This window comes from Tetrahymena thermophila (assembly GCF_000189635.1).
Source record: "Tetrahymena thermophila SB210 genomic scaffold scf_8254545, whole genome shotgun sequence".
Lineage (NCBI taxonomy): Eukaryota > Ciliophora > Oligohymenophorea > Hymenostomatida > Tetrahymenidae > Tetrahymena > Tetrahymena thermophila.
Window position 1 is genome coordinate 442,804 of NW_002476317.1, and position 12,671 is coordinate 455,474.

General features: G+C 23.0%; 4 protein-coding genes across 4 annotated transcripts; 3 read left to right on the top strand and 1 right to left on the bottom strand. All coding sequences in view use genetic code 6, as the record gives it.

The window, feature by feature from the left end:
- Window positions 1-1,710: 1,710 nt before the first annotated feature.
- On the top strand, window positions 1,711-6,183 carry TTHERM_00149550 (tubulin-tyrosine ligase family protein; the record flags this gene model as incomplete). Its single annotated transcript, XM_001021590.2, has 2 exons — window positions 1,711-1,939; window positions 2,036-6,183. 2 exons carry the CDS (start codon window positions 1,711-1,713, stop codon window positions 6,181-6,183), a joined length of 4,377 nt encoding a protein of 1,458 aa, XP_001021590.2.
- A 1,508-nt stretch (window positions 6,184-7,691) lies between these two features.
- Window positions 7,692-8,018, top strand: TTHERM_00149560 (hypothetical protein; the record flags this gene model as incomplete). The annotated part of the gene is made up of 1 exon (XM_001021591.3): window positions 7,692-8,018. The coding sequence occupies one exon, from the start codon at window positions 7,692-7,694 to the stop codon at window positions 8,016-8,018; it is 327 nt and encodes a 108-aa protein (XP_001021591.3).
- Window positions 8,019-9,020: 1,002 nt separating this feature from the next.
- Window positions 9,021-10,884, top strand: TTHERM_00149570 (hypothetical protein). Its single transcript, XM_001021592.2, has 8 exons — window positions 9,021-9,289; window positions 9,372-9,403; window positions 9,462-9,684; window positions 9,742-9,783; window positions 9,843-10,178; window positions 10,230-10,340; window positions 10,401-10,550; window positions 10,609-10,884. Exons 1-8 carry the CDS (start codon window positions 9,188-9,190, stop codon window positions 10,735-10,737), a joined length of 1,125 nt encoding a protein of 374 aa, XP_001021592.2. The 5' UTR covers window positions 9,021-9,187; the 3' UTR covers window positions 10,738-10,884.
- A 284-nt stretch (window positions 10,885-11,168) lies between these two features.
- On the bottom strand, window positions 11,169-12,534 carry TTHERM_00149580 (50S ribosome-binding GTPase; the record flags this gene model as incomplete). The annotated part of the gene is made up of 2 exons (XM_001021593.2): window positions 11,169-11,725; window positions 11,778-12,534. The coding sequence occupies 2 exons, from the start codon at window positions 12,532-12,534 to the stop codon at window positions 11,169-11,171; spliced, it is 1,314 nt and encodes a 437-aa protein (XP_001021593.2).
- Between the last annotated feature and the right edge of the window lie 137 nt (window positions 12,535-12,671).

Genomic DNA, 12,671 nt, shown 5'->3' on the forward strand with positions numbered 1-12,671 from the left:
GAAATGAACTGATTCTGTTAATAAATCAATCTACATATCAATTATAAGATTGATTAATATTTTAATATTTTTTTAATAACTAATAAACAAATAAAAAAAATTAACAAAGATTTAACAAAAAAAATACCTTTGGATAACAAAATAATTATTAAACACTCATAACAATATTTACTTTAATTTTATCTTTAAGAAAATCATTCATAACAAATAAATAAATAAAATAACAAATTTAATTATAACAAAAAAATAAATAACTAAATATTATAAAATTATTCATATTAAATTCATACTAAATATTATTTTTTATTTACATTTCGTATCATTAATAAATTCGTAACAATATTTTCATAATAAATTAAAATCTATCTCTTTCTTACATGTTTATTAATTTATTCTTTTTATGAAATAGAAGTAAATCTTAAATGAATTTTTTAAGCATAAACCACTTTATGCTAAATTAATTAATAAATTTTTATTCATAATTTAAGTATTTTTGCTTTAAATAATCAATGTTTTACTTTTTTAAATGCATTACATTATAAAAATATAAGGTTTTTTAAAATATCTTATAACTATATTTCTTTACATATGCTATATTTAAAGTATTTTATCTTTATTTTAAACCAACAAATTAATAAAGTTTTCATAAAGTTATTTTTTTAGAAATATAGGGATTAAAAAATTAAAATTAATTATAATGATATAAGGAATATATTTAGATTGAAAAGAGTATTTAATTTACTTATTAAAAAAAATCGATTACCATTATAATATTACTCACTTTTTTAAATTTATGAGAAAATTTGTTTTTTATTAGAGTTCATATTGAGAAAAAAAGGGATATTAAAAAATTTACTAACATTTAAAAATATTATTTAACATATTTATTACAAAATATAAAATTTAGATCTTTATTATTTGATTATTCAATAAGAAACTTAGAAATTAATTTACACATAAAATTGTTTAAATTTTGAACTTTAGAAAAATCGAATTTTACAATATAAAATGATATTAACATAAACATATTTAACTAATCTAAATATTTGTATATGCTCATATTAATTTATATTAAAATATTTCTTATTAAATTGTGTGATAATAAACACTAGCTTTATCTTAAATAATAATTAATATAATAAAATTTTCTAATTAAATAAAAAGGGATCATTGTATTCAAATTCAAAATTCCATTATTATTGTTTTAGGGAGAGCTACTATATCGAAAATGATTTTTGTATTTCTAATTTAATATATTAAAAATTTAAATAAATTGTGCCAAGCTTTTTAAATCAAATTATTAATTCATTTTTGAAATTGCTTTTAGTAATGATAATTAAATTACATATTATGAGATCATTTTTGTTTAAAAAAGATTTAAAAAGTATGTTTTTCTTTTTCTTATTTAAAAATTGCAATTAAAAAGTTCCAGTGATAAAAAATTATTAAGTACTTTTAAAAATTGTTTAGAAATTTTTACTAATGCATCAGTTTTTAATTTATTGTATTTTTCTTTCTTTCTTAAAGTTATCTTAGATATAATCAAATAATATACTCTAAGATTTAAATGAAAAAGTTTTAGTTATTCTTATAATAACAAACTAACACTGATTCATCATCATAATTATTAATATAATAAGATCAGTATCTTTACTTTTTAACTAATTTCAAATTTTTTATCAATCAAATATATTTAGTTAAATAATCAAAATGAACATCCAACAAATAGGTTTAAGAAATAAAAATGTTTAAAAGTAAAACAAAAACTAGGAGAACAAGCTAGATATTTTGATTCAAGGAAACAATAATTTTACATTAGATAGACTAAATGTTCCTAGAGGATATACTTCAAATAGATTCTCCTCTTAAATTCCAGATATGTCACCCAAAAATTAGATGCATCAAATATAGACTATAGATGAAACAAGCACTTTTGTAGGTAACAAGTTAAATTAAAAGCCTGAACCTATCAACTAATAATACTTTTCATCTCCTTCATCAACAACATTATCTTACTCATTTTTCCCAACTAAAGGTTTTGCCTCTTCAAGCAATCCAAGAATTGTAAATAGATAGATTTCTAAGGGTAATAACCAGCTTATAAATAATATGACAACGTAACATAAAAACCAAAATAGCGCTGAAAAAAATATTTCTGCAGTATCTGACATAGGCACAAAGAGAGCAGAATAACTGATTAGATTCCAAAAAAAGAACAGTAGCTAATATCTTACAGATAATATTATGAATAATTTCTTGAAAAATAATGAATAAACTTAATAGTAGAATAAAAATAGCTTAATTGGAAGTAATAGAAGCGGTTATCTTAAAAATCCGCACTCAGCATCTTAAGATAGGAGAATAATTTAAAGCAGCTCTGGACAAACTTACTAGACATTAAATTTTAAGTTAGACCCTATCATCGATGAGCAATACTCCAACGAGAAGCTTATGATCAAGAACAAATAAAAGGTGAATGAAAAGATAGATTAACTTTTAGCTTCAGACTACCTAGTTTATTAGAAAAATGTTGAAGGTCTAATTTCTTAATCTGTTTAGCAAGGAAGAGCTTTTTACGAAAATGAATAGCTTCAATTAAATGGAAAGTAAGAAAGTTACAAGGAAGTCATAGTTGAGGAAGATTAAAATTGCAATGAGTTATAAAAATAGAAAAGGAAAGCTCAGATTTTTAATACTAAACCCCTTTCAGAAAGATTCAGTGAGAATAATTTAAATTAAAACCTTTTAAACAATTAAAATTCCAATTAAAAAGGTGGTTCCAATTTTTCTGAGTAATTTAACTATAATCAAACATAAAATGAACAAAACCCTATACTTTCTATTAAAAGTGCTTAACCGTTTCAATTTAAAAATGGAAACAAGTTTGAATCTGTAAAAAATATTAACACCAATCCTCTTACAATTAAAAATTACAACATTTAAAATTCTAACAACAAAAATCCTGCTTACCAAAATTAGCAAGAGTCTTATTAAGTTTAGTAATACAATCATACAAAGCAAGCAAAACCAAATAGACTTCTAAGTGGTAGTAATTTATAATCTCAAGTAAGCAATTCACCTTCTTTGTCTGAAATGGTGATATATGGACAATAGGCAATAGACCATTCTAATCTGCGTTTTAACAGAATAAGTCAAACTGAAGTCCTCTAAATGTCTAAGTAATCCTAAAACAAAATAGATTAATTGAATTCACAGATAATGATGAAGAGTGATGATCCAACTTTTTTCTACCCATAATCTAACTATGGAGGTACTATGTAATTCAAAGGATATTAAAAAGATGACTAGTAGTATAAGTAATACATTATCGATGCAATAAATAGTGTCAATTCAGGTAAAGAAACTAACAAATTAAATCAGCTTAATATTTAGCATGAATCCTAATAGAGAAACAAATTGTTAACACCTTCTTCATCCCATGGTTAGAAAAGATCATACGCTACTTCAGAATAATAAATATAAAGAAAGCGTAACTAATAAAAACCATCCTATCTTCTATCTGATGAAAGCGAGCTTGCTTTATCTAATCAAGCTTCTAATATTATTATAGGGCAATGCAATCATCTATCTTAGACTTAATCTCCAACTAAATAAAAATGTGTTTAAGATTTTCAACCTAGCTCAGTTCAAAATAACTTTGAGTTAGTTAGTTCAGAATCTGCGCCTTTATTTATAAATTCTATCAATATTGTCCATAATAATTCATCCATCTAAAATAATAGCCAATTACATCAACCTAGTGAATAAATTTTTGAACTTGCCATCAATAATTAGAACTAATCAGATTAGTAAAAAAGATAACTTTTAAGACTAAACCCTTACAAGATCAGATACCTTGAACTGCAATAAAAAAAACTATAAATGCAGTTAGGATAATAAGATCTACAGATATCAAACCCTCCTTAATTTTTTGGATAGGCAAATAGTATAAATGGATAGTAATAATTAGTTGATTTAAAGGGATTATAAAGCTAGCAATTATTCTAAGGAGTAACGAATAATGTGGTAGGGAGTAATTTGACTTCAGGAAATCAAAACTAATTTCAAGCTTATCGCTATTATGTTGGATATGGTAATAATGCAGAACTTGTTAAGAGAATTTTAAAATCTAGAGAGTGGTGGTGTGAGTTTAACAGTGAAACTTAATAAGGGAGCTATAACTTCAGATGGACATAAGGGATTTAAGGAATAAAGTATGAGAAATTGAATTCAAACGGACCTAAGTAATGTGTAAATCACTTTGAAGAGCACAGAGAAATAAGTTAAAAAGATAATTTAGTAAAGAACCTAAAATTATTTTGTGAAACGAATAAAATTTCTCTTTTTAGCTTAACTCCTTGCACATTTTTGATTGATCTCAATGATGATTCTTGCGAATTACAGATAACTAAATTTGCTAATTTCTTTTGTAAACATCATCCTAAATCAGAGTTTTTTGAAAATAGTAAAAAAATGGTTGCAGAATTCAAAAAAAATATCAGACAAATTTTTTAATCAGTAAATGCTAACTATAAAAAGATTAAATCAAATAGCTACTCCAAACCTATATTATATCCATCATTTGTAAATAAAGAGTATTGCCAATATATCTGGTTACTAAAGACAACCATTTATAATAGAGGAAGAGGTATTGAGCTCTTTTCTTCTTTTGACTAACTTGAGAAGCAGATTAAAATTTATTCAGATGGTACTCTCGATAGAAATTTAATGTTAGCAGAGGAGTATTAACAAATCTCTACAAATGATTAAAATAAGTAACTCTAATCACCAAGTGAAAATGAAAAAGAAGGAAATAATTAAAATCAATAATACTAAGAATCTTCAGGCTAAATGCTTTTATCTGGCTCAACTTAATAATCAAATCAAACTGGACTTACGTGCAGTGTAGAGCAAATTGGTTGTAGCCTTAAAGACTCAAATTAGTAAAAGGATGTACTAACTTCTAAAAATAAAGAAAAAGATCAGAAGCAAGTGAAAAGCTGGTAAATTTTAAAGAGCTAAACATTTGTTATTTAAAAGTACATTGAGAAACCTATGCTTATAAAAGGAAGAAAATTTGATATGAGAATGTTTGTATTAGTAACTCATACAATGGATAGTTACTTTTACAAGTGTGGATATATCCGTACAGCGAGTGAGATATATAGAATGGATGATTTAGATAACTAATTTATTCACCTTACTAATAATGCTGTATAAAAATATGCTAAAAATTATGGAGAGTTTGAAGATGGAAATATTCTGTCACTAGAATAGTTTGATCAGTTTATAAAGTAAGCAGGTAATAAATACGAAGGCTTAGATCTTTTTGGTAAAATAGTTCCTACAATAAGAGAAATTTGCTTAATAACTCTAGCAAGTGCTAAAAAAAAATTAAACTCACAAGATAGAAAGTATTGCTTTGAGATGTTTGGATTTGATTTTTTTATTGATGAGGACTACAAGGTGTGGCTGATTGAAGTTAATACAAACCCTTGTATAGAAGAATCTAATTAATATTTGCATTAATTAATGCCACGTTTGCTGGATGATACATTCAAATTAACTATAGACTAAATATTTCCTCGCCCAGGAGGATCAGGCAATAACTAGCAATAACAAAAATAATAGTAAAATTAAATGTAATCCTCTTAAATGATAAATGGAAACAGTAAATTAAATAAGAGAAATTCATCACTTATTTCTTAATAGGTCCCAAATAATCATTAATCAAGTGATCGTAATCTGTAAGAATTGCAGTCAGTAAAAATTACAAGTAATATATAACAAAAAAAAGAAAATATATTATAATTTCATTAATAATCCCCTTCTAAATATGAAAACGAGGATAATTCACAGTAAAAGAATTTCTAAACTCCTCTAGAAAATATAAATCTAAATTAAAATGAGAACAAAGAAAATACTAGAGACCAAGACAATAATAGTAATGTTGGATCAGATTTACAGAAACAAAGTAGAAAAAGAGAGAAATTTCAAATATAAGGACACAATGACGATGAAAATCTATGGCAATTTATGGCAAATTTAAATAAATTTAATTACTCTACTTATAGTTATTAAACTCTTAGTAGCATTGCTCCTAATCAGTACCACCCACTCAAAGAATTATATACAAACTCTAGTAAATTAGCAAACTAAAAAAATAGTAAAAAGAAAGAATGAGTAAAAACAAATATAAAATAAATATACCAAGTGATATTCCCCTTTTACTTGTCATTCAGCACAGTTCAAAAATGCCAAAAAAAACTAGTATATTTTTAGGAAAACTTTAGCATAATGGTTTTTTGATCATATCGAGGGAAACGCTGTAATTATCTTTTAAATATTATAATAAATTTAATATAAGTTAGTAAGTAAATAAATAACCGTTTAATTATTTGATTTAAATTAAAAATACTTCTTAAAAAAAATAATAACTTTAAAATGAAATAAAAATAATTTATTATTGTAAATTTATTGTTCTTTAAAATTATTTTGATTAAATATTTATTTATTGCTTAAAATCTCAATTACATATAATATCTATACTATCTATATCTTGGGTTAAAGTTTTTATTATGAATAATAACTGCTTTATATAATTAAAAGCATTTTTATGAATTACTCCCAGAAACATATCTCAAATTTCTTAAACATCTTTGAATATTTTATGTAGAGATCAAAAATTTGTACTGAAATAATTATTAGATTTATACTCATATAGTTAATGTTAGTTTAACTTTATTAAGAAATAATTCAATTTAAAATCAGACTTTTTATTTAGATGGATTAATTTAATTTCCTACTAAATATCGATATGGTTTAAAACTGAATTTAAAAATAAAAAACATAGATTAATTAGTCATAAAATAAAAGATGATTGGTAAATTATGAGTTTTATTGATTATTTATTTACAAAAAAAGATTAATTTCTCCTCAATTTAATTAATATATTTGAAAGATGGAAAAGTAAGTTGCATCCAAAAACAAATTTTTTGATTTCCAAAAATTATTATCAAAGGAATACTTGATATGATTTATCTAGTAAATATCTAAAAAAACAGATGGAAAAATTTACTGAATAAAATATTTGGAGAGAATATTATTAATTGACTTTAAGGAGTTAAAATTCTTTTTTTTAATGCAAAACAATGAATTTTTTATTTAAATAGATGTATTAAGATAATATTTTTGCAAATTTTTTTCCTTAAATTAAATTAATTTAAAGACCTTTTTAGATTAAATCATTATCAAAACTTACGACTAATAAAAAAAACTATAGGAAATAAAGGAGTTATCAATATTGTTTTATTTAAGTTTTACAAAAAATAAATAATCATAATTAATAAAGTTTCATTCATACATTTAACTTAATTTGATTTCCTTGGTTTATGTATGAAAAATATATTTATTGATCAACCTTATCAAATAATAATAATAATAATAACTCCAATAAACAAACAAACAAAGAAACAATTAAAGACAAAATTTATTTGAAGAATTAATAAAGAGAAGGGAAGAACAGAGGAGAAGAATACATAAAAATACTAAATAGTATATTTAAAGTAGCAAAAATTAAGTAAAGAGTAATACAAATTCAACCAAGGACAGTTCAAAATCTGCTTTTATTATATTTTTGGTAAATTTAAATTATATACTATTGCATCACTTAGCATAATTATTGTTCTATAATGGAGAAAGAACTGGATAGTTAGTAGATTAAAATGGAAGAAAATAATAACAATAACAACAATAACAATAGCATCAATAATAGCAACGGTATCAAAGATTCCTCTAACACTAATAACTAAAATGGAGCTTAAAAAAAGAGTAATTTAAGTTAACCGAATTAATAAAAGGTATCTAGGTAAAAGAAAAAGCTTCAATGGAAGGAGGAAGTAGATATAGTTGTTGTAGAAAACCTTAAGGAGTATAACATGCAATCAAATGATTTTGAAAAAAGTGCTTGTCGTTGCAATGTATTTTAATCAAGCTTCTTTGTTACCTGTTCTGCATGATAACTATATTTGTCTATGCTAGCTCTTTTCAAATTTAATCAAATTATAATGGTTTCTAGTGTGATTAGAAGCACCCTCAAAAACACAGATATTGCAAATTGATAATGAATGAATGAATTAATAATCTCAAAAGCCACTACTATATAATCTCATAAACAAAAATATTTTTAGAAATAAACAAAGAATAAGTAATAAAAATTATTAAAATATTCTAAAAATTAAAGTGTAAAAACAAAAAAACAAGCTATTTAATCATAAAGCTTAACAGATACGATGTTTAGCATTAAATAAATATTTATTTGAAATAACTAGGATAAATATGATACCTCTAATTATGTACTCAATCTATTACTCAGATTAATAGATGGATATCTATTGTCTATCTACTTAAGGAATTAATAAAAAACTTCGATAATATTATCAAAATAATCTTAAAATAAATAAAATAGCTAAATAAATTTTAGTAGATAGAGAAATTAAGCAGTACTTACTTACTTATTTTAAATCTGAAAAGTGACTAAGTCAAGCAATTGGTACTTATTTTACAAAGTGGTAAGTAAAAATATATAACTAATTAACAATAAGTTTAAGCAGAAAAAAAGTAAACAAATAAATAAATAAATTATCAAGTAGTAATCAATGAATGGCAACTATAACTTATATAAATAAATAAATTCTATCATTTAATTTTTTAATATCTTCACTTATTAATTATTAATAGTATTATCTGTATTGAGTGTTTTTCTTCCTATACTAGAAATATTAAAATTTGTGCGATGGAGCTATTACAATTTAAATAAATATCATACATAATTTATTATTATTTCAAAACTTAGCTGATCAAAAGTTTTTAATTCATTTAGCATTCATTTAAATAAAGCATAAGTTTCTTTTCAATCAATGAAATATTAATTTTTAAAAATAAATTGAGAAATTAAAATTATTAGTTGATTTATTTGATAATATTTTATAAAATTGACTTAGAATTAGAAACTTTTTTTCAAATACATTTATTTATTTGTAATTTGATAAAGCATTTTAAATAAAAGGCATATAAAAAGATAGCTAAATATTAATCATACATCTAGACAATTAATATTTATTATCAATAAGATACTAATTTAATATATCGTATTTACAAATTTTATAAAAGTCAGTATAGGGACATTATGATAGGATTTAGCTCAATTGTTCTAACTTAAGATAAAAATTATTTATTAGCAGGAGATTTTTATGGTTTTATTCACATATTTCCTATTAAATATCTATTGGTAACACTTATTTACTTTTGATTTAACTTTATGAATTTTATTAGTTATTATGATAATTGCTACATATGTATTTACAAAATAGAAAAATCATCATCTGAGTACTATACAAGAAGAGTAATTCAAAGAATACAAGTAGTAAAAATATTTAGCATTTAATTTTACAATTCAAAAGGATGGTCTATAAATAAACTTGCTTCTTTGAAGTAGCCAAGTATGCAATTTTAGATATGAAGATATTATCTACAGGAGAACTTATATTAGCTGATCGCGAATCAGTGAAACTCCTCTCAGCCTAATTTTTAAATAATGCAATATCTGCTTCACTGAATTAAAGCGTACCTAGAAGTTTATTAAGCCCAAATATATACTCTAATGATATGAAAAAATATAAAACAGTAAATTTTACAACATTTCATACTAAATCTAAATATTAAATATCCTTTTAATTTTAGAGTGAAGATTAATAAATAAAAGCCTTTTTGTGCAAAAATGAAGTAATTCCTAATAAAATATCAAGTAATTATAAACTAATTGTAGTTTTTATTAATACTAGAATATTTATGTTGGCACTGATAGTGGTTAAATTATCATCTTTGATAAAATGAGTGAAAAAATAAAAAACGAATTTAATACAGCTTAGTATTTAAATGAAGCAATTAAAGATTCAACTTCAAGAAACTTAAATCCACTAATTAATCTCAAATAAAATCCTATATCATCAATGATCTTGGCCAAGGATGGATAATTAATCATAGGATCATAAATAGGAGTCATTCAACTATGGAAAATCCAAGAAAACGATAACTTAGAATATATAAGAACTTTCAAGCATGAATAAAATTGCTTTTTTGAGTAAATTTACACAACAGAAGTATTTTATAGCACTCTAGTAAATAAAAAAATATAATAACAAAATAATAAATTTATTTTTTAAATGTAGTTTTGTGGTCATAATGGATTTATAACTGCATGGGATATCTAAACAGGAAATCTTAAGTATGTTATTAATGCATAAAAGGATGTCTACTTGATCAAAGTTGTAGATGAAAATGTTAAATTTTAAATTTACATAGATATAAATTACTAAATAATTTTAATTTTTTTTTATTAGAGGATTTTGGTTGGAGGAGATAGTAAATATATCAGCTACTATAATATTAATAACGGCTAAAAAATAAAGTCTATTTCTACAACAAACAATGCAAATCTTTCTCTTTACTATGAATTCACATCTTAAAATACAGAAATTGACACCTCAAATGTAAGTTATTTTATATAGTTAAATTCATCATCTATTTTTATTTATTTTTACTAATTAGCTTTTAATTACTGCTGGGTCTTCACCATTTTTAGATGTCTTCTACAATAACCTGAGAATATTCTTACTCACAAATCCTAATACAAATGAAATTTAATAGTTAAAACTTTAATCTTAAAATTTAGATTGATTAGATTAATTGGTCCTATATTAATTACAATAAAGTTTTCTATAAATTTTTATATTATCATCAAAATAGTATATATTTATGTATCAACAACTAATTTATTAGCCTATTAACTAATAAATATCTCAAATTAATTAAATAATCATTTTATTTATTTTTAAATTGCTAATTTATTTTGTTAAGTGGTTTAAACACCAAAAATTTAATTTAAAAAAATTATCACTAAATATTTATTAATTTTATACAACTGACTAATATAAAAAATAGTTTTTCCTTACTTTTATAATAAGTATCAAATATTAGAGTATAAATAAATACATTAATTTTATATGCAATTAATTGAAATTACCATCTATCTTTAACTTCATTGAAATAAATTTAAACATACTTATATAAATTTAGATTTTATATTTAAAGAAATAGATTTATTTAAATCATATTATTTATGATATATTTTCCAATAAATTAATAATTGAGTTAAGGTTTGATGTATCTACTTATTATTAGCTACGAATGCAGTGCTCTTTAGTGAAATTATCAAGTTGTTCTTATGAAACTTCTTAATTTTCTTCATTTTTGATTATTTTTGTTAAGATAAATGGGAAATTATTATGTTGATCAGCATGTAAACCAAACTCGATAAATAAAGTAATCCACTTATCAAGTTCTTATAGTGATTCATTAGAATCATATAGTAATATGACTCCATCAACATTTTTGAGTAAACTTTTATTCTAATGTATTATCTCTTCATCTCCAGATATTTCTTGCAAAGTAATTAAAATCTTTTTGGTGCACAGAGCCAAATCATAGACATATACCATATTTCTTTGTATATGAGCTGATATATCAGGTTGGAATTCTCTATGTATTAAGGTATTTATAAGAGTACTTTTGCCAATATTACTTTTTCCTAGTAATAAAAATTTTTTTCTCTCTCTTTTTGTAGAGCTTGACGATTACTTTTTCAGTAATGGTAAATTTTCATGATCTTTTAAATAATTTTAAAAATTAAGCATACTGTAAGCTTAAAATAAATTTACCATTAGAATTATTGCCACTGTTTATTACTTGATCTTAATTGTTAGAAGATTTTCTTTTTGGAGAAGAAGAAGGAGAAAATATGTCCAAGTTTTTGTCAGCTTTCATAAGCTAAGGTAATTCATGAACAAGCTACTTGCTTAAGTCTTTGAAATTTAAACTTTATTCAATCTTAATTATATCATTAAAGGTTTCTTCCAACTCTTAAATCTAAAGCTTTCTTTCTTCTGAATTAACTATTTTCTAGTTTAAAAACTTCTCAAATTCATTCTAATCCAATTGATCATCGCTTAACTATTTAATAGCTTCCGAAATAACTACTATTGGACTAACTTGTATAAACTTTTCGGTTAATTCTAATAAAGTAGCTGAGTCTCTACCTAATCTTTCTTTATATTTTTTTTCAGCTTCATCAATTAAGATATTAACATTTTTTCTGAATGCACTAAAAATAGCCTCTATTTTCTCTTCTCTCTCTTCTTAGTTTTCATCAAGAACCCAATCACAAATTTTATTGAATACTTCTTCACCTTCTTTCTTCCATATTGGAATATCAAAAATATCAGATTTTTCATAATCTACATAATCCTTTAAGTAGATTATTTCCTATTGATGACTTGAATGTAATCCTTCTAGTATACACTTAGAGCATATCAATTTTTAGCTTTAATGGCAACTAGAGCTAATACAGACAGCAATAAATTGCTTAAGCTCGTGTCCTTCTAAGTTACACTTCTGTTTTTGGCTACCAGTAGACATTATATATTTATTACTAACTAACTGTTTTTCTTTAATATGACTTTAAATAAATAAAAAATTTTATCTATATTTAATAAAATAAAAATTTTATGATTTAAGTAAGAATGATCAAAAATTTTTGTTAATTAATTTATCTA